Source organism: Poecilia reticulata, chromosome 14 (genome assembly GCF_904066995.2).
Source record: "Poecilia reticulata chromosome 14, P_reticulata-male-v2, whole genome shotgun sequence".
Classification (NCBI taxonomy): Eukaryota; Metazoa; Chordata; class Actinopteri; order Cyprinodontiformes; family Poeciliidae; genus Poecilia; species Poecilia reticulata.
This window is the reverse complement of record NC_088843.1, coordinates 248,735-276,605: the sequence shown is the minus strand read 5'-3', so window position 1 is coordinate 276,605 and position 27,871 is coordinate 248,735. Positions and strand designations below refer to the sequence as shown.

At 43.1% G+C, this 27,871-nt stretch overlaps 2 protein-coding genes and 1 non-coding gene across 3 annotated transcripts; 1 reads left to right on the top strand and 2 right to left on the bottom strand.

Annotated features, from left to right (window-relative positions):
• Window positions 1–496: 496 nt before the first annotated feature.
• rab24 (RAB24, member RAS oncogene family) lies at window positions 497–15,830 on the bottom strand. The gene is made up of 9 exons (XM_081615438.1): window positions 15,435–15,830; window positions 12,576–12,737; window positions 11,286–11,354; window positions 11,064–11,142; window positions 7,138–7,205; window positions 6,252–6,351; window positions 5,926–5,976; window positions 2,144–2,203; window positions 497–1,538 (listed from the first exon to the last, which is right to left on the bottom strand). Exons 2-9 carry the CDS (start codon window positions 12,690–12,692, stop codon window positions 1,471–1,473), a joined length of 612 nt encoding a protein of 203 aa, XP_081471564.1. The 5' UTR covers window positions 12,693–12,737; window positions 15,435–15,830; the 3' UTR covers window positions 497–1,470.
• A 4,271-nt stretch (window positions 15,831–20,101) lies between these two features.
• On the top strand, window positions 20,102–23,221 carry pgrmc1 (progesterone receptor membrane component 1). Its single transcript, XM_081615704.1, has 3 exons — window positions 20,102–20,440; window positions 22,278–22,433; window positions 22,902–23,221. The coding sequence occupies exons 1-3, from the start codon at window positions 20,146–20,148 to the stop codon at window positions 22,994–22,996; spliced, it is 546 nt and encodes a 181-aa protein (XP_081471830.1). The 5' UTR covers window positions 20,102–20,145; the 3' UTR covers window positions 22,997–23,221.
• A 4,400-nt stretch (window positions 23,222–27,621) lies between these two features.
• trnal-caa (transfer RNA leucine (anticodon CAA)) lies at window positions 27,622–27,732 on the bottom strand. The gene is made up of 2 exons: window positions 27,695–27,732; window positions 27,622–27,667 (listed from the first exon to the last, which is right to left on the bottom strand). It is a non-coding gene; the product is annotated as a tRNA-Leu (tRNA).
• Between the last annotated feature and the right edge of the window lie 139 nt (window positions 27,733–27,871).

Below are 27,871 nucleotides of genomic sequence, written 5' to 3'. Positions count from 1 at the left end.
GATCTTCATATCGGCATGATGGGGTCAGGAAGAGTCTGGTTCTGACCCAGTTGGCTTCCTGTAGGCGGGAACAGTCTGAGGTTCAGACCAATCAGCTGTGTGTCGCGGGTCTGAGCCGATCCGCCGATGGACGAGTCGGTCAGACGAGGATGAGGAGGATGAAGAGGATCTGCAGTCTGTTGGAAACCAGATCTTAAACGGCCGGCGGTCCGATAACGGATATATATATATATATATATATATATATATATATATATATATATATATATATATATATATATATATATATATATATATATATATATATATATCCATCCTCTGATATATATCAGAGGATGAAAAAAGACCACCCGCGGAGGGTGAAAAGGGAATTTTTATTTTATTATACATATATATATATATATATATATATATATATATATATATATATATATATAGTGTAGAAATATACAAACACAGCCGTGAAAAAAACTTGTGAAACAAGAATGGAGAAAAGTTTGATAATTTCTTTAGAGTTTATTTATTAAAACTTATACAGAATAACGTAAATGGAGCTCCGCCATCATTTCAAAACATTCAGGAAGTTTTTTAAATAATCTGAACAACTTTACCACCTTTCATAAAAAATACTGTGCATCAGAATTTCATGAAACGTAAAACATGAACAAATATTCAACTTAAAAGGCAACAATAACTCAGCAAATCAAAAGTCAAACTCACCTGCAAACGATGAGCAAACAGTTTTTATGTCAACATTCAGCAGGAGGCTTTTCCAGTTTGGGTCAATGTGAGGAAGGAAACTGAGCGACTGCAACCAGATCTCATCAGATCCAGGTGTTTTCCTGCCAGGCGGCGACGCAGAGAGACGAGTCTGATGGCGACCAGCAGCCAACACCAGCTAGTTTCTGACACGGTCGCAGCTCACAGTTTCCATAACGAGCATGAAAACTGCTGCGATGGAGTCAAAACGTACATTAGTGTTTTGCTATATAGTAACTGGAGGGATTGTAGACCTGCGTGTTTCAGACGTTACTTTAACCGTCAGATTCTCCTCTGATTGGCCGCTGTGTTTCTAAACTGTGCTGTGAACAACTAACCAAGCTGGAAAACAATCTAACTGGTTTCCTTTGACTGAAGTTGCAGTTTTTCTGCCAGAAAATGTGGATTTTGTAGCAATTTGAGCCCCGCGGAGGCTGAGTGTTGCTTTTCTCCATACATCCATGGCTGTCGTGGCAGAAAAAGTCGTAAACATGGCCGACGTGAGGCTGTTGACCGTAAACAAACCTTCTCCTCCTCCTCAGTGTCTGTTGGTGACTCTGGATGTGTGATGAGCGTCCGGCTCGGCGGCTCCGTCTCTCCTGCTGCCATCACAAAGAAAAACAAAGATGGAGCCTGGGTTCTGCTCTGTGATTGGCTGCCAGCAGACCCAGACTGGCGGTGCAGAGGAATCCTCCGTCCGTTCTGCCCGCATCAGTTTCCATGGCAACAGGAGTAAAAATACGAGCCTTTCTTCTGACCCAAGTCGATGCCGGTTTCCTCTGGAACAGAAAGGAAGAAATTCATTTCCTGGGTTTTATAAATCATCTGATGTCACTAAAAATATTATTATATTTTAGTTTCCTGTTCAAATGTAGCTGTTGAAATAAAACCAAACTAACAAATAGATTCTCATCAAGATAACAGAGTTTAAGTCAATAATTCCTTAATATTGATTTTAAAAAATTCCTAGGATTATTTCAGTTATAAAACATTTTTTATAAGAAATGTGAATAAAAACTGTAATTTATGTTTTTTTAACTGATATTTACTGTAAAAACTCTAAAGTTGCTTTTATAAAAATAGTTTTTTTTGTCACATAAAGTGTTGTGAAACATCATAAATACATTTTTCTTCAGAAGCCCAACATGTTCCACCAGTTTAGTCCCAGAGATAAACGGTTTATTTCTCAAGTTTAAAACTGTGGGACAGGAAAGTGGAGCAGCTCCTGTCGTAATTATGATCCATTCTGGTAATAATCCATGTTTCAATCCGGCTGATTTGTGAGCATGAGGAATCGCTGCAGACTGAAGCTGAACTGTGAGCGTTTTAAAGTTGCTCCCAGCTGGATGTGAAACGATCAGCTGGTTTTCCTGAGGAAACTCACCAGCCAGCAGCTGGAAAGCAGAGCTGCTGAAATCCTCGGCAACTTTCTGGAACAATTCATCTGGAAAACAGAGACGAGTTCAGAGTTCAGAGTTCAGAGTTCAGAGCAGAAAAGCAGAAATTCTGTTACTCCTTTGTTTTGTTGTATCCCATGCCCATCCTCTAGGGGGCACTGTTATGCCAGGAGCACATGATTTCAGTTTATACTCTTATTGTCTGTTCGGGTGATGAACATGGCGGAATAAAGCTGAGCAAAGAAACAAGTTATTTTACTAACATTGGTAGCAGAGGATGGTTAGTAACTACAAAGTTCCGCCAACGTTTGAAGAAGTAAAGCAACATTTGGACGACAGTCACAGATTTGGAGAAGAAAAAGCTGCTGCTGTCGCGCTGGATCCGCGGGTGGAAGGTAAGATGGCCGCCATAAACTAGACGACTTGTTCCTAAAAGGAAAAGGACCGGATCTACGAGGCGTACTGGCATTTCGACTGAATCATAAAAGAAGTCAACACGTCGATGGCGGTAACTTATTGATTTAAAGCAGAAATCAATAAGTTACTCGAATCCAACATGGAGCAGCTTCCTGACATAACGGACAGACTGTTGGCTTAACGGGAGGCTCAGATGTAACATTTGCTTCTATTTAGTCCGATTTGAAGATAATATTTGGCGAAACAACAGATGCAGCAGGACAAGGAGCAACGGCGGCAAAAAGGCGAGAACTGGGGCAACAGCAAACCCAGAGCCCGGTACCAACCCGCTGACGGACAACGGTCCAAATGTCCACCGGTACCACCCCGCTGACGGACAACGGTCCAAATGTCCACCGGTACCAACCCGCTGACGGACAACGGTCCAAATGTCCACCGGTACCAACCCGCTGACGGACAACGGTCCAAATGTCCACCGGTACCAACCCGCTGACGGACAACGGTCCAAATGTCCACCGGTACCAACCCGCTGATGGACAACGGTCCAAATGTCCACCGGTACCAACCCGCTGACGGACAACGGTCCAAATGTCCACCGGTACCAACCCGCTGACGGACAACGGTCCAAATGTCCACCGGTACCAACCCGCTGACGGACAACGGTCCAAATGTCCACCGGTACCAACCCGCTGACGGACAACGGTCCAAATGTCCACCGGTACCAACCCGCTGACGGACAACGGTCCAAATGTCCACCGGTACCAACCCGCTGACGGACAACGGTCCAAATGTCCACCGGTACCAACCCGCTGACGGACAACGGTCCAAATGTCCACCGGTACCAACCCGCTGACGGACAACGGTCCAAATGTCCACCGGTACCAACCCGCTGACGGACAACGGTCCAAATGTCCAGTGTGCCAAAGTACTTTTCTCTGGGTTACAAACTGTCCGCACAAAGCTGATAGGAGTGTAATTTAACTCTGTTCACCAAAGAATCTCCAACAGATGCAGAAATATTCATGACAGAATGTCTCACTGCTTGGACTAGGACAGTTTGTGGACAACAGTGGCTGGACAACTACAGTACAGTCACAAAAGAAAAGAGTGAAAACTATGAAAGAGACAGAAACACAAAGTCCCTTCAAGTCTACTTCACCATAAAGTGTAATATAGAACCTGCTGACATCCCACTGCTTCTGAGGAAAACCTCTTTAAAAAGGTTCCTAAAAACTGTCCTGCACTTTGGACAGTGCAGTGATGTCCAACCGGCCTGTCAGACTGGACTTCACTAGTTCAGGTCAGTACTGCGTGAACATTGTGGACAGTAAAAATAGAGATTTTACTCTCTGATGAGCTATTAGAAGCTTCTGAGGAAGAAATACTGACTACAGACGAGATGAACAAGTGAACAGATGAAAGTTCTGGAGAAACTTGATGAACAGTTTGGACGCCTCTCTGATCAAACACAGACGTGACTAATTCTGGCATCAAGGACACGGAATGAGAAACCTGCTAAAAAAGGTCCTGATCCGTGTGAAGTGTGTCAGAAACCAAAACCTGCTGGTGGCTCACATGAAACGGTTGCTGTAGATCTGCATGGACCCCAACCTGAGGTTTGGTGCCTTCACTTTACTGACCAGTCCACCGTGTTGAACCGCCACAGGTCTTTGAAACCGCCAAACGTTTGATCCATGACTGGATCAGCGCGCATGGCCCACCAGTGACCACGGTGGTGAGTTTAGTAATGAGGAGACATGGCCTTTAATATTGAAGTGAAGACGACAACGTGGAGCAGTGGACTGGTGGAGCACCAGAATCGAACCCTGACAGATCCTACTGAAGGTCATGGAGCCGTCATGAACTGGGCCTGATGGCAGAGAGTAAAATGTCCATGAACATACATCGTACATCAGCTGAATCCCAACCTGCCCTCTGTGTTACAGACAGAGCTCCAGCTCTAGAGGGCGCCACTGAGCACATTTCAGCCCTGCATGCTGCAAGAAAAGCTTTTCAGAAGCAGAATGTTCAGAAAGCAGAGCACTGAAGGAACATTGATGATGAGCGATATGAAACTGGAGACAAAATCTTTTACAAAGAGTGGATTGTCCAGAACGGAAAGGACCAGCAGTGGCCATTGGTCAAGATGGTGCAGTGGTTTTTGTTATACACAGAGGCACCAACTCAGATTGAGAAAAGTTACTCACGAGAATGAAGAACCTCAGATTACCTGCAATGAGAACAACCAAGGACAACATGGACTGAAGAAAACGTAGGATTAGACACTACTGCAGAATGACACGGCACACTGGGAACACCATCAGAAAGACGGGTCAAACTGAGACATTCAGAAATGCAGAGGGTGTCTCACTATGGCCAAAGTGTTGGGGCGTGTCGGCAAGGCAACTGGGAAATACAAGAACTGGTTTAATTGGAGCTGCTTGAGTCTGCATGGCCCAACAGTGAACCAGCTGATCTCCACGTCCAGGCAGGTGTTCAGGATACAGAGACGCACCAGGATGTTTGTGTGAGTAAAGACGTGTCGTTTGATGAAGCAAAGAAAAATAAAATCAGAAGCTGGAAACAGAACCGAGTGTTTGAAGAAACTGAGGACTAAAGTGTGTCTCCACTCGTTGGTGTGAACTCTGAGAGACTGAAAATGGAAAAATACCAAAAGCAAGACTTGTGGAGCTACAAGTTTCTGGCCTACAAAAGGCTCCCCAACCTGCCACTGAGACTCCTGGTGGCAGTTTTATGTCAAAAACAACAGAAACTTCACTCAGTGGACATTAAATCTGCCTTTTTACAGGGAGTGGAGCTGTCCAGAGACGTTTTCATCAAACCTGCTCCAGAGGCTTTGGAAACTGAGAAAATGTGGGTAAGGGTTTAACAGGGTAAGGGTTACTCTAAGCCTGTGAACTGGAATGAAATGCTTGAAAAACTGCATAAAGAAAAAATTCAGAGCTCTACAATTTCTGGATCTTGTCTGATTTTTGATCACAAACCAACTGTTATGTTTTTGGGTTTTACTCTTCTGTCCGGGTGAACATGGCGCAATAAAGCTGAGCAAAGAAACAAGTTATTTTTACTGACTAACAATTATGTCAAATCTGAGAAATGTACTATTTGTTATTATATTTTGGAAAATACAGATAACTATATCTGGTTGTTGTTGATGTTTTTCACCTTTTAAATATCCATTCAATGATTCTCTGTAAGGCAGTTTTGTTCAGATTTTTACTTTTTAATAAAAAGTCAAAAATCTCGGAACCAGTTTTAGTCAAAACTACAAAGTTGTTAAAATCATATTCAGAGTAAATTAATTCTTCACTGATTGAAAAGTGAGACTTACCGACGTTTTTTCCTGTTTTACTGGAAGTTTCAAAATACTGAGCGCCGACATCTGAGGACGAAACAAAACCTTCAGCAGAGAAACTCCAGGAAGATTCACTGAAACTTCTGACACAATCACATTTAAAGACTTCAATATTAAAACTAAAAGTTCAGTTTACATTTATGGCAAAGAAGGATGGAGGGAAGGAAGGATGACAATCTGACAGGAAATGCATTCTATAAGTTCTTCATATTTATATTTTTCCCTCCTTGTTTTTCTTTAACCAGACGTAGAAATGGATCAACCAGATTCCCAGAGTTGGGATGTTCGTCTCGGTTCGTCACCTTCTGCGAAGTCCTGTGCGTCGTGGAAGTCGATCTGACGCAGAGCGCGCTCTCCTTCGATCAGGTCGCTCTTTGTGCCGCACACGTAGATTTTACAGTGCTGCAAAACGCAAAACAGCAAATAAATCTCAGATAAAACCAGGCAGGAAATAAATCGTCACATTACAGTAGACCCACTTAATGTAGCAGGTGAGGTCAATGGCCTAATCCAAACCTGTTCATCACATTTTTCACATAAAACGGTTTTTCTTTCATAATGGGTCCCTGTCACTTTCAATTCAAACAAGCTGGAGTTCTGCTGCGGTTGCTAGGTAACGGGTTTGGGCTGCGGTTGCTAGGTGATGAAACATTTTGGACGTTTTGAAACGGATCATTTTCCAGACACCAAAAAACATCTGGGTGGTTTTTAATGAAGAAAATAAAATTAAAAAAAAAATAAAAACATGAAAAATAGAAATTTTATATTCATAGGTTTAATAAATAAACATTATGAAAGTAAAATCTCCATTAAATCTGCAGTTTATAAAAATATTTATTTCATTTTTACTCAAAAAGTGTTTGAGAGATAATCTGAAACAACCAATCAGAGCCAAAAGGCGGGTCTTAGTGCTGTCAATCATGCCCCATGTGGCGCTGCTCTGCTACCCTTTCCTGAATGCTAGGCTAGTGTTTCTGTACCAGTAATTAGTTTCTCCTCCATCAGCACATTTAGCAGCAGGTACGAGTCTGACCGACAGCGCTAAGCCCCACCTCCTGGCTCTGATTGGTTGTTTTGCGTTCATTTCTTAGACAGCATGTGAAGATGGATCTACCTCATAAACATGGAGACGGTTTGAATAAAAGCTATTTTAATAAACCATATGCAGCAGAAAGGTAACGCTCTCACCTCCTCACAGTTCTGCAGCTCCTTCACCCAGAACCTGGCTCTCTGGAAGCTGCTGCTGTCCGTCAGATCTGAGGCACAAACAGAGAAACCTCAACATCCTGCCGGTTTCACTCAGTTCAAAGAGCGGAGCAACGCAAAGCAGGAAAATGGAGCTAAAGTAAAATGAGGGATCCTCACAGCAGGAACCGTGGAAAAACAAACATTTGGGATTTTACACAAAATGCTCCTCAGAGCAGATCCATCAGCCGCCAGATTTATTGTCATCATCAGGAATTATCTGCCAAGAGCTGCAGGAAGCCACGTTCTGGAATATCTGCATTAATAACTAAACAGGGTTTCCCCCAGAAAACCTGCTCGGCCCGGCGATCGGGGCGCCGAGGCGGCGCACCGTGTGTTTATTTAACATCTTTTAATACAAACAGGAAATGTAAAAATATTACTGGGTAATTATGTTACTGGAAAACATCCCCAGTGAAGCCCTGGCTAAACCCACAACTAGTCTTAAAAACAATAAGTCAAAAAATACAATTAAAATGAATATTAATTATTTGGACTTTGTTTAATCCAAATCAACTCAGCGGCTCCATCAGGCCCCCAGGCCTTCAGGGCCCCATAAATGCTAATATTTTAACACAGATACATGAATGTAACATTTATTTAGTGAGTTGATCAATGCTGCTGAATTTGATTCAATGGTTTCTACATAAAATATTTTAAATTGTTTAACATTTAAATGTAAGATTTTAAGGAGCTGGCAAGTTCAAAGAACAATATTCATAGATTGTTTTGTTACCATAGCAACAATCTGATACTGAGTTTAATCTTTGAGTTTGAGCTGTTTGTTCACAAACACAAATTAATAAACTAATTATAACTGATTGTTTTTATGTTGGCCAGTTAATCTCCTCCTTCTCTCCCAGATTAAATCCAACACAGAAGCTTAGAGGTGCTGATGGGGCCCCTCAGTCAGATTCTGCCCCAGGCCCCATCAGCCTTGGACCGGCCCTGCAGGATGAGTTAAACCTGCTGCACTGAGCAGAGATGAGCCACAAACAGGAGATTTAATTCAATGCTGCTAATGTGGCTTTAGCAGCTCTAACATTTCTGTCTGTTGAGTTTTAATAAGCGCCACAGAAAATGTTTTGGTTGCTGGAGTTTGTGGGATGAGATTTTCAGATCTCTGCGCGGCACAGCACATTAACCTCTGTCCCCCTACATTCATTAAACCCCCCATTAGGGGGAAAGAGGTTAACTCTGTCTGACTAAGTGGACATTTGAAATGGTTTGATGCATTGTGTAACCGGAAAAATAATAAAATTAGAAAATTCCTGAAGAAATCTAACCGGGGCCTGCCAAAATGTGCCTGTCAGTTTGGACCCAGGGTTCTGATGCCAAAAATTAGCATCAATGCTAAGCTTAGCTAAATTGTAGTCAATAGCCTGTGGAGAGTCACAAGAATGTTGACTAACCTGGACTTGCACCATTCAGTATGTTAAAATAAATGAATCAGCTAAAATTAGCCTAAATGCTAATGTTAGCATGAATGCTATCAGTAGCATGTGGCATATCACAAGCATGTCGTCTGTCCTCGACTTACTCCAATCAGTATACTAACCATGGCTAATAAGTAAGAAAAATAGCTAATAGCTAACTTTAGCTAAAAGACTAATGCTACTGTACAGCAGGCATTGCTGTAGGCAGTAGCATTGTGGTGCACCAACCTGAGAGCAATATTGAGGCTTTTATTTTGAAATTTTCAATAAGGTTCATATTAAATGGCCACAGTAATCCAAGTGTAACAATGGATGGGATAAGCCAGTTATACAAAGCCCAAAAGAGCAATAACCTGATGTAATAAATGTCGAGGCTTTTATTTTGACATTTTCAGTAAGCTTCATTTTAAATGGCCACACTAATCCAATGTGTAACAGTTGTTGTGTTAAACCAATTATATACTGTCCAAAACAGAAAGTATTTCTGAAAGCCAGCTTATGCTGCTGCGTAGTCACTGAGTGTCGGCCATAGTTAGAACTACAGAGATGGCCGTGTTTGTAGTCCTAAGCTGCCCATCTCTGTGTTCTGTTGCTATGGTGATTAACCCTCTGCCAACTGCCAGCTGTGAGAGACATGAATCTGTCTGTTTGAGCCGGACAGTTTCACTAAAAAAAGCAGTCCGAACAACTCCTTCCCATTCAGGATCCGTAAAGCCGATCCAAAAACCGTTTGAAGCGTATGAGAGGGCTATTTGTCGTCTCCGATAGTCCCGTGATTCATATCTCTACCTCACTCACAGTAATAGCAGTGATGAGAGAAAGATGGTTGCGCTGAGCTCTGAAATTTTTCAGAAATGTATGGAAGTCAATGACTGAGAGCGAGAGCTTACCATCGCATGACTTCGCTCTGAAGCACCTTTACAGAAAACCATCTGTCCTAGCGAAATTTCGAAAACATTTTACGGGAGCAGGCATGCGTATCAATGTCATGACCGACTTTGATACCAATGGGGCGATATTTGTGGGCATGAGGGTGAGTTACAAAAGATTTGGGGTCAAAAATCCACCCCGCTCCTCACTTTAGCGGAGCGGCAGTTGCACTCTAATTTTACGAAAAATGAAAAACTTTGGTGCGCTTAGTGGCAAGTTGTGGACAAACCGTAATTCGTACTGACGTGCTGTCTTCACATCTGAACAGAGCACGTACGTATCTACAAAGTAACATTTGAATGGCAATTCTACATGAATTCGTGACAACACAGAAATTCCTGAAAAATAGTGGATTTTTAGGATATTTTTTTTCCTCGCTCCATTGACTTGAATGGGATTTTGGGGCGTCGGTTTTTGCGATTTATGTCACCATGGTAACTCCGAATCCCACTAAAAGTAATAGCTCCCTTTTCGAGATTGAGTCGCACGTTTTGATACCACTTTTGTGGGGGTGCACACAGCGGTATGAGCCGCATTAACAGTGACGTTAGAAAAAGAGAGACATTCTATTGGGTGCAGGACAATAGGTGCCTGCCATGCATTGCATGGGAGCCTCCCTCTGCATTGCTAAGGGCAGGCCCCAATAATATAAGACCAGCCTGATGTGTGACTACGAGGCTAAAGCTCCTCACCGGGCTGAACCTGCATGATGAGGTTAGCGCTGGTCCGTTAACCACTAACGCTCCGACCAACCAGGAACACGAACATAAACTTTACAGAGAAGACAGCGCCACACCCTGGGCAGCGTGTGGACATGTAAACGCTGCACATCATTCTTTGCTCACAAAGATAAATCGTTCTCAACGCTCCTCAGAAAGCGACTACAAGTTATTCCTGCGGTTCACATTGAGCTGCACAACCAGAGCTAACGCGGCGGGTTTTAGACTCCTACCTAGAGTTCTCCAAAGGATCATAATTCCTCACAGGAGGTTGATGTAAATATCCATACAGGTCAGCCTGTGTCCAGTTTGAGTGAAAGGAGGCGCGCGATCCGCGCTGAGGTAAAGCAGCAGCAGAGGCGCCAGCTCTGATTGGCCCGCTCTCCGGCTTGAAATGCATAAACTGTAAACCTGTCTTTTAGAAATAAATCTGCTATGCGAGTGAAATTCTTAGAACAACAGAGACGCTTGGAATTCGGCTTTAAGATTTAAAAAAAATTAAGAATTTTTTTTCCCAAATTATTAATTTTTCTAAAAATAAAACGAGCAATTCCTAGCCTGGCGGGGGTCTAGTAAAACATGGTGGGCCGCCAGGCTTATAATACACTGGGGAAACCCTGCTAAATATCATTTTAATGAAGTAAAACAGGAAAAAATAACTTCATCCTCTCTGTGGTTCATTTCTAATTAAAAAATTTAAAAAACAATAGAAAGAAAATCTTCCATCTTTGATTGAAAATAAATTCATCCAGCAGCTTTTAGTGGATTATCAGTGGATTATCACCGTAGCAGACCACGGCGGCCCGGGCTCCTCGGTAGTAGATCCGGCTCATGGCCTCGTAGCGCTCCGATCCGGCCGTGTCCTGTCAGGAACAACATGGGAAATTTAAAGGAACATTCCTCGTTTTAAATCAACATCAATAAGATATTTCTGACATGAAGCTGTAGATTATTTCTGTCTGTTTTAAGGACTTGTCATATTTCACCTTTGACCTTTATGACTCACCCAAATCCCCAGAGTGATGACTCTGTCTGCCACCTGGATGGGTTTGGCCACAAACGCAGCGCCGATGGTCTGAGGGAGACACAAACGCAGCTTAATGTTCTGATCCGAATATTTTGGTTGCTCTCCATGAAGGCGGATGATTTTCCCTCTGCTCCCTCCCTGCCCATTCCTGCCCTGCTTGCTCTGTTTCTGTCCCATCTTTTTCTCTTTTTCTATATTTTTGGAGCCTTTCTTTGCACATCATCCAAATCTACAAATTATGGATCTGGTCAACCGATCTCTCAATGCAATTGATCACATTTTTGACGAGACGTCTGGACACAGAGAGCCTCTTGACCCGTGGGGACACACTCAGCAGGATTCACCCTGGATTTATTCACAATAACAGGATTTCTGCTGTTTGGAGCTTCTGGATTCCTGGATTATCGACAAATTTGTGACGGACTTGGCCGAACTAGCAAACACTCAGACTGTTGGTGGACAGAGGACTCTACACTCAAAAACTGAACTTAAGGGGTTATTATCTTAACAAAAGAATATCATGTACTTTTAACACAATGATTTTATGTTTCAAACGAAAACGTGATAAAATCATGTTGGATAAACAAGAAATCCAACAACTTAACTTTAATGAAATGTAATCGTGTTGAGATAACATGATTCATTTTAGTCAGACTGATCTTGTGCTGAAGACGACTAGCGAGATCACGCGAGATCATGGGAAATCACACAAGATCACGTGTGATAATCGTTTTGCATGCCGGGGAAACTCCAGCTGCAGTTATGAGAAGACGACATTTTCCTGGCAGCATTGTGCATAAATCATAGGCACCGGAACAGGGGGGGCCAGTGGCCCCCCGCTTTACGGCCCTGCCCGTTGGTTCGTTGGTCCCACCAGACATTTACACAGACCGCACGCTGCTCTGACGTCTATCTGTACTTGTATAAAGACAGAGGCACAGATGAAACCTACAGGCTGAGATCTGGACCAAATCTAAGGCTCCACATCATAACAGTCACCCAAAGGTTTATCTGCATGCTCCAGATCCGGGTCGGGTTGGGATCAGGAACCGGTCTGACACCTGAAAAAAGGCTTTGACTCTGGGCCCCTGTCTAAACCAGATCTTCCTAAAATGAAATGAGCTTTCTGCTCTCAGTCCTAAATCTTCCCCAAAGGCCAGGCATGAAGAACGAGCCGCCATGTTGAGCTCAGAATCGCTTCTCTGACGGTGAAACACGGCAGCTCTGACTTTCCTCTGAGGCCACAAAGCGCCCAGCAGCTGAACTCACGTTCTGGTACGGCCCCACCAGGAAGCGGTGGTGGACGTATCGCTCCACCAGGCTCGTCTTCCCCACGCTCTCCTTTCCCAGCATCACCACCTTGGCGTCCACGCGCATGGCGCTCATGGCGGCGAGGCGATCAGTCGGGGCGTCACCGGGCGGCTGAGGGAGCTGCATGAAGAAAACGCAAAGAAATACAGTTTATATCAGGAATAAAGTCAGAAAGGATGAGATGAAGAAAGAAATGTGATGGAAATGCTAACATTTTTTCCATATTTATCTAAATATAACAGAACCTAGATGCCATGTTTTTTCATGCTGATTATAAATCCTGACCAAAGTATCAGGGACAGAATGAAACTTTTTCTTAAAGAAGATCCATAAAAATGACAAAACAGCTTAATGTTAACCAACCAAACTTAATTCAACAAAATCTCAGATGAAAAGTCAAACCAGATTAAAAAAACTATTTATTTCTGGCACCTTCACTGTTTATGGAAGATGATTAGAGGCAAAGGAAAAAAGGGACTTTTTCAAAAGTCGCATTGATGAGATCAAAGTCATAATTTTAGCGAAAAAGAAGTCGGACTATATCAGTGACGTGTGGTCAGGGGAAAAATGATACATAATGATAAAATTATTTACATTGCTATTTTCACCCGGTGGTTTGTACTGTATCTATTTTTTACTCAGCTTAACCAATTCCGATTATTTTTCTTCAAAATCGCTGTATTGTCGAGTTTCCCATTCAGCAGGGAGCAGAGCCTCACCTGGACTGATCAACCTCTGGACAATCGATGCTCCTCCTGTCTGTACGTCGCCAGTAAAATGACTAAAAACATTTAATGTATGAACTCATTTTCCATAATTTAGCTTATGGAAAATCATAAGCTAAATAAGGTTTAGCTTAGCCTTGTGCATTATATGCATATAATGCACAGTGTTTTTGTCACCAGCTGTGCGTGTAACGTGTTTCATGTGCTGAGGAGCGATGAGAAACTGCAGAGAACAGATTTGAGGTGAGGCAGGCAGTTCTCTGGCCTCATGGCAGGGGGCGCTCATGATCCCAGACAATGTGACTCCACAATTGAAGAGTAAGAGACAGTAACAGCGAGCTAGCCATGGAGCTAGCCATGGAGCTAGCCATGGAGCTAGCCATGGAGCCAGCCATGGAGCTAGCCATGGAGCTAGCCATGGAGCTAGCCATGGAGCTAGCCATGGAGCTAGCCATGGAGCTAGCCATGGAGCTAGCCATGGAGCTAGCCATGGACTGGAGCTAGCCATGGAGCTAGCCATGGAGCCAGCCATGGAGCTAGCCATGGACTGGAGCTAGCCATGGAGCTAGCCATGGAGCTAGCCATGGAGCTAGCCATGGAGCTAGCCATGGACTGGAGCTAGCCATGGAGCTAGCCATGGAGCCAGCCATGGAGCTAGCCATGGAGCCAGCCATGGAGCTAGCCATGGACTGGAGCTAGCCATGGAGCTAGCCATGGACTGGAGCTAGCCATGGAGCTAGCCATGCAGCTAGCCATGGAGCTAGCCATGGAGCCAGCCATGGAGCTAGCCATGGAGCTAGCCATGGAGCCAGCCATGGAGCTAGCCATGGACTGGAGCTAGCCATGGAGCTAGCCATGGAGCTAACCATGGAGCTAGCCATGGAACTAGCCATGGAGCCAGCCATGGAGCCAGCCATGGAGCTAGCCATGGACTGGAGCTAGCCATGGAGCTAGCCATGGAGCTAGCCATGGAGCTAGCCATGGAGCTAGCCATGGAGCCAGCCATGGAGCTAGCCATGGAGCTAGCCATGGAGCTAGCCATGGAGCCAGCCATGGAGCTAGCCATGGAGCTAGCCATGGAGCTAGCCATGGAGCTAGCCATGGAGCTAGCCATGGAGCTAGCCATGGAGCTAGCCATGGAGCTAGCCATGGAGCCAGCCATGGAGCTAGCCATGGAGCTAGCCATGGAGCTAGCCATGGAGCCAGCCATGGAGCTAGCCATGGAGCTAGCCATGGAGCTAGCCATGGAGCTAGCCATGGAGCTAGCCATGGAGCTAGCCATGGAGCTAGCCATGGAGCCAGCCATGGAGCTAGCCACACAGTAAAATGCAGCGATATATTTATAGTTTTCTCCTCGTACCACAGAAATCACTTACTAATAATCGAAAACTAAACCTTACGTCTAAAACCATACCACTGCAGCAAATTGAATGTTCTGCTCTTTGTGTGGGAAATATTTGAGTTTTTTTTTTGTGTATGGCGTTATCAGTTGCTATGGCAACGAGTCTGCGCGGAGCTGCGCTGATACAGAGACCAAGAAAGAAGTGGTTTTGAGTTGTACTTCAACGGTTTTTCCCTTGAAGCACGAAATTAATAATATCTACATGTCCAATTTTAACTGAGTTAACGGAAATATTCTACGGCGGCAGCGCGGCTGTGGATGAGATGTAGAATAGTATTTTTGCCCTCCAGCGTTGTCCGCATGCGCGAAATTTTCTTATGTAAACAATAACATGCAGGGGTCTATATTAGTAAATATGATTATGATTACGTCAGTACCTCACCGCACGTCACCGGACTAAACTAATCATGTTTTATTGATCCTTTATAACCTACATATTATTTCCTGCGGAAGAAAGTTGAAGCCACTAAAAAACTGACTTGACATAAACCAAAAATCCAAATTTGTCGACAGAAGTAAATTCTGAGAGAACTCTGCTCCCCCCTCTCTCTGGGATACAGAGCAAAACCGAAACTTTAGTCCTGCCTGTAGATAAATGCTGCTGTGCGTTGGGAAACGTAAACATGACACAGCAGCAGAGCGCTAACGTAGCCAGGCTAGCAGAGCTAACCGAACCCGTTACAAACTCACCTGGTTGCTAGCGTCACTCCGCCAATCTCTCTAAACATCCGATCACGTCCCGCTTCCAACAGGGAGCCAAGCCTCTCCTCACGCCCGCCTACCAGGCCCGTTTCGCGGCTGACACGCTGCCCAGCAGCTGGCTCGTCATCTCCGTCCCGCAGCGGGTGGAGGCAAAGCTAGCTCCGCTCGTTGCGCAGCGGCTGAAATCACAACCGGTCGTCAGAAGGCGGACGATACAGAAACGGTTGGAGGCGGTTCAGCGGGCCGAGCGGATTCTCGTTCAGAAGACGAGATGTTTCTCCCTAGACTGGGGACAGATCTCCCGCTGAGCTTTGTTTGGTTGGTTTGGTCGGAACTAATGAGCGAGCGCTGCTGGTTTCCACAAACCGGAAGTGGTCGAGTTGTTCGAGACATTCTCCGGATGTTTTTCCTCCGAATCATTCAAATAAAAGTGTTTCTGTTTATTGAAACTTTTTTTGTTTAGATTTTTATGTAGAATTAATTGTAATTAATTTATAAAGAGAAAGCCGCGCAAGAATGATGTCCCACATATGTTTTCTACCACAAAAACAATTTAAAAAGCGTGAAAATACTCGTAAAAGTAAAGCTTGCTGTTCTTAAAATGCTCATCCTTATCATATATGGAAAGTGACGTAAATCCAGGGAGTTATTAATAATACATTCACTTCTCCCTGAAGTTTGATCTAGTAAAAACATCACACTTGAGTTCTGCAATAGCCATCTCACAACCTGTGTAGTGATTGCTTTGTTGTTTCTTTATTACATGGCCCTCTGTGGTTATTGTGTGTCTCTATAATATGTCATCTCTGTATCAATTACTGAAGGAAGATATTAAAGAGCTACTCCACAAACATGGGGAAAGATTAGGAGCAGAGGTGTTAATGAACAGGGCATTGAAGGCCTGGTGTTTGTTTGAGCAAATGCAGAGAAGAACTCTGTTTTGACCTAAAGAAAATATAATAAGATGCCAAGACAATATTTGTTGCACTCATTGCAGTGTGTGAGGGTCCTTGCATATTCTGTCCTTACAGAATATGCAAGGACAGAGAGTGAGCCAAGGATGGGCGGTTCTAGACAGGGCCTCCAGTATTTTTAATGTGTTCATGAACACATTAATGTGTTTTTTATGAACACATTAATGTGCACTTTCAGCTTAAGTCACTTTCAGTTTAGACACTTTGATTTTATCAATAAATTAAATCAAAACTATTTTTTGTACTTAATCAGTGTTTGTTTGAAACTTCCTTGATGATCTGAAACATTTAACAAAAAAGCAAAAACAGAAGAAATCTGTAAGAGGCAAGTACTTTTGTCAAGCATTGTGAAAAAATCTTTCACTTTTTGTGTGTTGTGGAGAGAACACACAAAAAGTGTATGAGAAGTGTGTGTTCTCTCCACACAGACAGAGAAAAGGGACAGAAGGTTGTATGTGGAAGGGATGCAAACAATAAAACCACCAGAAGAAGAATGCTTTAAGGCTGATGACTTTAAATACTTGAGGTAAACTTTCCCAAGCAAACAGCAGCGCACAATAATAATAATGATAAACATTAGAGAAACCAATATCATACCTAACTGTAAGTGTAACTAAAATGATTCATGTTATGAAAAAATGTGGTTATTTCCTGCAGTTAGGATTATGTATTTTAAGTTGTTTGGTTCACGTTTTGAGATTTGTGTAAAATTATTATATTTTATTGTCGAACTATTTTTTGTTGGAAGTTATCGCGAGATTTGTGTATATGTGTTGCGAGACTTGAATAAACAGAGGAGCAGAAGCTGTTAAGGTATTTTATGTTTGTAATATTTTGTAAATTTATTGTCTGTCTGTAAATGTATCTATGTCTAAAGTTGCATAGATAAGCTTTAGACCTCTGACTGGGCATTTAATAAAAAGAGCCCGTCTAAAGGAAGTTGTGCCAGTGGGTCACTTTGGAGCTACTGTAACATCGTTAATATTGTATAGAAATCCACTTGTCATTACTTCCATGTTTGGGTTCATGTGTAATGGGTGAAACAGCCCCCCCTCCTGCATGTGTAAAGGGTGAAACAGCACCCCCTCCTGCATGTGTAATGGGTGAAACAGCACCCCCTCCTGCATGTGTAATGGGTGAAACAGCACCCCCTCCTGCATGTGTAATGGGTGAAACAGCCCCCCCCCTGCATGTGTAATGGGTGAAACAGCACCCCCTCCTGCATGTGTAAAGGGTGAAACAGCCCCCCTCCTGCATGTGTAATGGGTGAAACAGCACCCCCTCCTGCATGTGTAATGGGTGAAACAGCACCCCCTCCTGCATGTGTAAAGGGTGAAACAGCACCCCCTCCTGCATGTGTAAAGGGTGAAACAGCACCCCCCCTGCATGTGTAATGGGTGAAACAGCACCCCCTCCTGCATGTGTAATGGGTGAAACAGCACCCCCTCCTGCATGTGTAATGGGTGAAACAGCACCCCCTCCTGCATGTGTAATGGGTGAAACAGCACCCCCTCCTGCATGTGTAATGGGTGAAACAGCACCCCCTCCTGCATGTGTAAAGGGTGAAACAGCACCCCCTCCTGCATGTGTAATGGGTGAAACAGCACCCCCTCCTGCATGTGTAATGGGTGAAACAGCACCCCCTCCTGCATGTGTAATGGGTGAAACAGCCCCCCCTCCTGCATGTGTAATGGGTGAAACAGCACCCCCTCCTGCATGTGTAATGGGTGAAACAGCCCCCCCTCCTACATGTGTAAAGGGTGAAACAGCACCCCCTCCTGCATGTGTAAAGGGTGAAACAGCACCACCTCCTGGTGGTTGGCAGTATAGTAAACACAGACATCCCGTTGCCAGTTCATGAGAGATGGGCTCGAGGCAGGTTCACTGAGTTTATCGCTCCGGTAAAACGTTATGTTAGCTTGTTGCTAACATGAAACCTGCTGTGATGAACCTGATTCCTGATCCGTCCACATTCTGCTCCGCACAGATAAACGACGTTTCATCTCATCCTGCCTCCTGGTCCTTTTCACACAACGCAGAACGGATTTAACTGAACCTCATGATTATCGAGGTTACACTGCACTATCTCTAGAATAAAATGTTTTGTAAATACAAATATTACCTAAGCTAAATATACTTTAATTATAAATAAAAAACTAATTATATCATTGTAACTGTCTAATTATTTAGAATAGAATAGAATAGAATAGAATATGATTTATTGATCCCCAAGGGGAAATTGCTTATTTTTTTATTGCAATATATATATATATATATATATATATATATATATATATATATATATATATATATATATAGCAGTGGTAAGTTCAAAAGGACTAGACATAAACAAATAAATAAATAACAGGCAATATATTAATCAATAAATAACCTATAAATGAGCACAATTGTTTATTTAAATTGTTGATTTAAATATGGGTTTGTAGACTAAGGTCAATTTATTATGTTTCATCTACACTTTGTTTTGTAGTGTTTCTATTTTTGATACTTAAATAATGTTCATTTTGTCTAGTGATCTCCATAATGTAGAAATATACATAAACAATAAACAATGAAAAATTATTGACCCAAATTAACTGAACATAAATGAGAATGTTTTATTATTATCCAACTCCCCCCCTCATTTTTTAAAAAGTTAAAAGTTAACTTTCCAGGACACACTGACGTATCGTTTAGTCCAGCGGTCCCCAAACTACGGCCCGCGGGCCGGATCCGGCCCGCCTCCACATTTGGTCCGGCCCCCTGAACAATACCAGAGAGCATTTACATTGTTTTTCATTTACCGTATTTTCCGGACTGTAAGCCGCTTATATGTGGATTTTTCTTCCACCACCAGGGGGCGCTTTAGCAGGAAGTGAATCATTGGAAGTCAAAATTGGAAATAAAAGACAAAAGCGCCCATTAAAACGGAATTAGGTTTTAATAGTGAATTGAAACTTGAGAATGTTGTTGATCAGTTAAATAGCATTGAGGGGAAATTATATTTAAGTTTTTTAAATGATACTGGGATCATTATGAGAATCTGAGGTATAGATATTAGGATCCAGTAGGTGGCAGTAGAGCAACAATAATGGATGCAAGCTGCTGTTGAAATCTAAAGAAGAAGAAGAAAGCGCCCATTTTCATTTAGCACATTTAGCTAGTAGCAACACGAAGGATCAGAACTTTGTTACGGTTCAGAAACTACCGTAATCGACCTGTTCTGACCCAGATGTTGGCCGTCCGCCCCTCTGCTGCTGCTGCTGCATGGTGTGGAAAACCTGGAGCGGCAGAGAAATCTGAGGCTTATATGTTTACTGGTTAAAAATTAAAAACTTTGAGGTTGTGGTTTATAGTTCAGAAAATACGGACTATAATGTTTCCTGGATTTTTTCTGTGAAGAACCCAGAGAGTTATTTGGTTGTGTTTTCTGGAAAACAACACATTTTTACATGTAGGCTCTCCTGCAGTCGTCAGTTTTTCTGTTACAAACTGACTCCGACCCCCAGCAGAGAAGGGAAAGTTATGTGGCCCTCAGGAAAAGGTTGGGGCCCCTGGTCTAGTCTGTCCGATGGGTAACGCCCGTTTTGCCAAACTCCTCACGTTATTGGATAACATCGTGAGCAAGTGGCGCTAATACTGGACGGTGATTGGTCCATTCCTCAGCAACTCTTGCGCACTCAACTGAGACACGCTCACTCGTGAGGCTGGAGAAGGACGCCAACATGGCGGAAGCAGGGGGCAGCGAAGTTACTTCAGGAGGAATTTTCCAAGAAATCTTCACCTCCCCGTTGAACCTCACCCTGCTCAGCCTCTGCTTGTTCTTGTTGTACAAAATCTTCCGCGGCGACCGGCCGCCCGACCTGGGCGAGGTGGAGGAGCCTCTGCCTAAAATGAAAAAGAAGGATTTCACTCTGGCGGAGTTGAAGCCTTATGACGGAGTGCAGGATCCGCGGATTCTCATGGCCGTTAACGGGAAAGTATTCGACGTGACCAGAGGAAAGAAGTTCTACGGACCAGGTAAATGTTCCTAAAAGCTCCGGTTTCCACCCGCCTTCCACCATCTAAGCTAGCGGGAAATGACCATTTTGTCGTTTCCAAAGTTTTAGCAGCTGGTTAAGTTCACCAGCTGACACCGTGTTCTGCGTTTTGGGTCGTTTGTTTAGTTTTTCTGCTGGAATGTGGCGTCACACCCCTTTAGTCTGATTTAAGCTGATTTTTTACAGCGGAGAGGCTGTGGCTGCCTTTAAATCAGAGATCGTCTATGAACAAGTTGACTCCTTCTCCAGAAAAATAACGTGGTCTGTCGCAATGTCCACGTTAAAGTGACATATAATTAGTGTTATAGAAATCAAATGATTAAGACTCATTTACATTATTTTCTTATTGTTTTAATTTATATTTATTTAATGTTCTTATTAAATGAATGGTTGAATTGACTAAAACTTTGAATTTATTGTAATTTGAGGTTTTTCTAAACAGAAATTACGTTTAATTTGTGTGTGTAATAAAACACACAAACGTTTTATTACACTACTTACTGAATTCAATATCCTGTCAACTTAAAGTCATACCAGATTATATCAGGTACAGCAGAATAGAGCAGCTTTAGTTTTCTGTGATTAGCATAATCCATAGCATCTGTTTTTATTTGTGAACATTATTGTTGGTCCAAGTTCTGAGACTAAATCCCTCATTTGTTGCTCTTTAAAATCTCTCGTGTGCCTTTTTATCACATCTAAATGTTGGATTTTTTTGTACCTGTTTGTTTTTATCTTATCTCGTCCTGTAACCTCTGCTGTGTGTGACCTCTGACCCTCTGCTGTGTGTGACCTCTGACCGACTGGATAACCGGCAGCCATCATCCAAAGTCTGCAGCTCTGGACTTTAAATCCCAGCAGGAGGTCATGGTTTTACCGGTTTTAGTGTTTTCTGCAGAGCCACTGTTAAAACTCGACACACATCAATATAAATGAAAAGTTTAATATTTATGGTTACAAACTAAATAAAATGCTTCAGATTATCCGCTTTTGACGCTTTCACTGTGTTATTGAAATATTTTAAAACAAAATGAATATAACGATATTTTTATTTAAAACTGAAAAGTAACTCATTAAAATATTCTAAAATTGTTTATGTGTTAATATTAAAATTAAAGTCTTTGACCACGAGTCAGTCCACTTCCTGCTTCTGGAGCGGTCTCCGGTCCGCTTGGCGTTCACATTCAATCCGAACCCAGACCGAGGTTTGGAGGACCAGAGGTCAGAGGTCGATTTGAGGTCACGCCTCACCAGCCAGACTTTGACTAGACGGGCGGAGTCGGGTCAAGGCTGGACGGGTCTGAATGATGATGAAATCCTTTAATGACTTGGAATAACTGGCTCCATCCTGTGTTCTTGTTTCTAGCTCCCCCTGCTGTTCAGCCTTGGATCAGCAGATAAACCTGCAGAAACGTTTTGTTTTGTGACGTTTCATAAATACTCAGTTTAAAAAATGATTTCCATTTATCAAAATCAAACTAAACGCCAAGCCTGTAATAATAACACGTTATTCTGGCTGATTGATTGCTCCAGAAGTTTTTATAATTAATGATAATGTTGTTTTCAGATCATTTTCCAGTAATAAAATGCTAATAATGGATAATAGAGCAAAAACAGATTCTCACAGATCAGTAAACTTTAATTTCTAATGAACGTTTAGCTCTGGAACTCGGATACATTTGGAATAAATAAAACAGAATCAATAAATAAAATGAATTATGAAAATTATCCCTAAAAAACAATAAATCAGAATTGGAAGTTATTGATATCAGTAATTCCTGATGTGACGAGTTGGTTGATTTGTGTGGTTCCCTCAGACGGGCCGTACGGCGTGTTCGCCGGCAGAGACGCCTCCAGAGGCCTGGCCACCTTCTGCCTGGACAGAGACGCCCTGAAGGCCGAACACGACGACCTGTCGGACCTGAGCGCCGCGCAGCAGGACGGCCTGGCCGAGTGGGAGTCGCAGTTCACCAGTCAGTTTCCCCAAAACAGCTTTAACATATGAGAATCCAACATTCTGATTGGTTCTGACTCACATTATCAATAATCAATACATGTTTGAATCTTTCTGCTTCAGACTCAACTCCTTAAAGAGAATCTGCTGATTGATCCCGACTGAAGACAATTATTGTTTTAGTTATTGATTAATCGATTAGATAAAATAAACAGACATTTAGCTTCTTAAACCTTTTCCAGACATTATATTTACATATTTACTGTAACTCAGTCACTTAGATTCTGTTTTAGGCAATAAGATGTTTATTTTATTTAAGAGGAATCCAGTTGTTTATTTACATTTTAATGTTTTAATACATTAAAAAAGCTTAAGCAGCTAAATGACAAGTTTTTATCACTGGAATAATCTGTCAGTCAGCAGCAGATTATTTCAGTTTCTACTGGAAAAACCTTTAAATCCTGAAACCTGATGGGTTCTGTTGCAGTGAAATACGATTACATCGGCAAACTGCTGAAACCGGGAGAGGAACCGAGCGAATACACGGACGAAGAGGAGGGGAGGGACAAGAAGAGCGACTAGACGACGAAGAGGAGGGGAGGCTGGCTGGCCTGACCGCCTGCAGCTCTGACCAGGAAACATTTCCATTTCCTTCAGCTTTGGACCAATCACTGATCTGCGTTTCTCTGCGTTTCTTCGGGCCGTTAGCGGCGAAGCGTCGCGTTTCTGCTCAGATCGTCTCGTTGTAATCAGTTTCATCTCAACTCAAACTGGCTGAATTGGTGAAAATAAAAATGTCAGAAGCTGCTTGGACTCTTTCTGATGAAAACCTTTTAATTAGCGTAATTATTGCACCGTAAACGTTGAGGAAGCTGCAGGTAGACGGAGTTACTAACATCTGATCTGGATTGTTTGGTACAGAATCGATTCCCCATCTGAACGGAAACAGTTCAGATTTCTGATGTTTTCTCTGCTTTTTCATTGTAAAACATTTTGAACTTTTTCATGTTTAAGATGAAATATAATAATTTCAGGACTTTTGATGACACTATGCCAGGAAACTACAGTTGTAAGAAACTGCTTCTGTTTTTACCGTTTCAGCTCTAAATCAGGATCCTCAGATTTATTCTGGTTTCTAAAATGATCTTCTGATGTTTTGCTCTTGTTTTGTGCATTTAATTTGCTATAAAATGAAGGAATATTTTCCTGTATGCGTCTCACAGACATGATCTCTGAATCATTTTGATTTAATAAAGAAAAGTTTAAAATTACTTTTGTTTCAGTTTCTTTAAAGTTAAACATTTACAAATTAAATAAGTTTGTTTTTGTTGAGCAGATATTAAAATGGATAAGAAAACCAACAATCAGCCTGAAACCTGGGAGCGGTGATGACCTCTGACCTCTGACCTGAACCTTCAGAGCCACATACAGACGGTCACAAAGTCGGCCTTCTGTCCCCTGAAGAATCTCCAGGATCAGAACTGATGACTCAGATCAGAGAAACTCATCCAGGATTTTAAACACATTGATTCCTGCAGCAGCGAATCAACCGTCCAGCTGCAGCTGATCCAGAAGCTGCTGCTGTTCTGACCAGAACCAGGAGGATGGAGACATGACACCAGATCTACACCACCCAGATCTACATCACCCAGATCTACATCACCCAGATCTACACCACCCAGATCTACATCACCCAGATCTACACCACCCAGATCTACACCACCCAGATCTACATCACCCAGATCTACACCAGCCAGATCTACATGACACCAGATCTACATCACCCAGATCTACACCACCCAGATCTACACCACCCAGATCTACACCACCCAGATCTACACCACCCAGATCTACACCACCCAGATCTACATCACCCAGATCTACATCACCCAGATCTACACCACCCAGATCTACATGACACCAGATCTACACCACCCAGATCTACATCACCCAGATCTACATCACCCAGATCTACACCAGCCAGATCTACACCACCCAGATCTACACCACCCAGATCTACATCACCCAGATCTACATCACCCAGATCTACACCAGCCAGATCTACACCAGCCAGATCTACATCACCCAGATCTACACCAGCCAGATCTACATGACACCAGATCTACATCACCCAGATCTACACCACCCAGATCTACACCACCCAGATCTACACCACCCAGATCTACACCACCCAGATCTACATCACCCAGATCTACATCACCCAGATCTACACCACCCAGATCTACATCACCCAGATCTACACCACCCAGATCTACATGACACCAGATCTACACCACCCAGATCTACACCACCCAGATCTACATCACCCAGATCTACATGACACCAGATCTACATCACCCAGATCTAGATCACCCAGATCTACACCACCCAGATCTACATCACCCAGATCTACACCACCCAGATCTACATCACCCAGATCTACACCACCCAGATCTACATCACCCAAATCTACATCACCCAGATCTACATCACCCAGATCTACATCACCCAGATCTACACCAGCCAGATCTACACCAGCCAGATCTACATCACCCAGATCTACACCAGCCAGATCTACATGACACCAGATCTACATCACCCAGATCTACACCACCCAGATCTACACCACCCAGATCTACACCACCCAGATCTACATCACCCAGATCTACACCAGCCAGATCTACATGACACCAGATCTACATCACCCAGATCTACACCACCCAGATCTACATGACACCAGATCTACATCACCCAGATCTACACCACCCAGATCTACATGACACCAGATCTACACCACCCAGATCTACACCACCCAGATCTACACCACCCAGATCTACACCAGCCAGATCTACATCACCCAGATCTACACCAGCCAGATCTACATGACACCAGATCTACACCAGCCAGATCTACATGACACCAGATCTACATCACCCAGATCTACACCAGCCAGATCTACATGACACCAGATCTACATCACCCAGATCTACACCACCCAGATCTACATGACACCAGATCTACACCAGCCAGATCTACATCACCCAGATCTACACCAGCCAGATCTACATGACACCAGATCTACATCACCCAGATCTACACCACCCAGATCTACATGACACCAGATCTACACCACCCAGATCTACACCACCCAGATCTACACCACCCAGATCTACACCAGCCAGATCTACATCACCCAGATCTACATCACCCAGATCTACACCACCCAGATCTACATGACACCAGATCTACATCACCCAGATCTACACCACCCAGATCTACATGACACCAGATCTACACCACCCAGATCTACACCACCCAGATCTACATCACCCAGATCTACACCACCCAGATCTACATCACCCAGATCTACACCACCCAGATCTACACCACCCAGATCTACATGACACCAGATCTACATCACCCAGATCTACATCACCCAGATCTACACCACCCAGATCTACACCACCCAGATCTACACCACCCAGATCTACACCACCCAGATCTACACCACCCAGATCTACATCACCCAGATCTACACCACCCAGATCTACACCACCCAGATCTACACCACCCAGATCTACACCACCCAGATCTACATCACCCAGATCTACACCACCCAGATCTACACCACCCAGATCTACACCACCCAGATCTACATCACCCAGATCTACACCACCCAGATCTACATCACCCAGATCTACACCACCCAGATCTACATCACCCAGATCTACATCACCCAGATCTACATGACACCAGATCTACATCACCCAGATCTACACCTGTAGCTCAGAGGACAGACTGTAAAATCCTGATAGTTTATGAATCACTGGACGGATCAGAACCACATTAAAGATCTGCTGCTGTTCTATCAACCTGCCAGACCCTCAGGTTCTGGTTCTGGTTCTGGATGCAGCATTCAGCTTCTATGCACCACAGATCTGGAACAAACTTCCAGAAAACTGAGAAGCAGCAGAAACACTGAGCTCCTTTCCATCCAGACTAAAACCCTCCTGGTTGGTTTTATTAGAAACGTGATCAACGTATCGACTGAATGTGACGTTTTACTGCTGATTCTGTTTGTGACGCGTTTGAAACGCCTTGATGCTGCTGACCTGCTGCTCTCACCACGTTTGGTTTAATACTTTTTATGATCATCAGTTAATTTAACTTTATTAAAATCATTTTTAACTAAATGTGTGGCATCAAATATATGTAGAACAAAGATGTTCTGCATGTTTTGCATCATGTTTGTTGTATTTCATTGTGATTTTATGGGACAAACCAAAACAAGAGAATATTTATGAAGTGGATCATAAAACAGGAATCTGGTTTTTCATTTTGTTTTAAATCTCTGTTTTTGCTAAAAGTCAAACTTTGATGCTCTGCAGGTTTTGGGTCATGCAGAGTGAAGTCTGGTCAGGTTGGATGGAGCAGAACTTTTCAAGCCTCTGCAGATTCTCCATTAGATTTTAGTCTGGACTTTGACTGGGCCATTTGAAGACAGGGCTGTTTTTGGTTTGGATCGGCTCGGACCGATTCTGCTGCTGGAAGGAGAAACTTTAATCTGGCCGATCTGCAGCTCTCTGGTGCAGCACTGCATCCCCACAGCATGATGCTGCCACTACCATGTTCCACCACTGAGATGGTGTGCCCAGGCTGCTGCAGAAATCTAAGCCATCAGCTGAAGTTTAATGTTTGCTGTGTTCCCTACGCTGCTCAAATCAAACTGCAGAGAATAGTTTTTAATTGTTCTTTTCTGTAAACTGATCCTCTGCTTCCTTTAAATGATGAGACAGAGGCAACATGCTGGACAGGTGAGGAAACTGACTGCATTACACGCAGTAAGACGTACATGCATTTAATTCATAAATGCCTTAAAATCAGTTTTCTCACATTCTCTACCATGCTACAAATAGAATATTAAACATTTTATCTTTGTTTTCCTTACATTAGCAATTCAACGTATCTAGAGGGTTCTAATTAATGTGTTGGATCCTCTACAAGGGATAAAGATGAGCAGGTCTAAAGTTATAAAATAAAGACTTCTGAATGTTTCATTGGACTGAACAATAGAAGTATTAACATGTTACAGTAACATAGAAATACGTGTAGCATATCTTCACATACCGCTATAAGTTTAAATGCTCTCATCAATTTAAGGCCAAAGCAAAATGTGTTCCTGGTGTGTTAGAGAACAAAAGGGTAAGTGTCAGAAGTGGGATTCGAACCCACGCCTCCATTCGGAGACCAGAAGTCCCGCTTCACACGGAAGGTTTGATCCTTGAGTCTGGCGCCTTAGACCACTCGGCCATCCTGACACAGTCGCGTTTAAGGAATTTCACTATATATTTAACCCTCCATACTGATTTCAGTGTGTTATAGTTTTGCTTATAAATTATTACTCCTTTATGATGTGTATGTGGAAGATGACGTACGTGTGTTTCAGTTTAGTGTAGA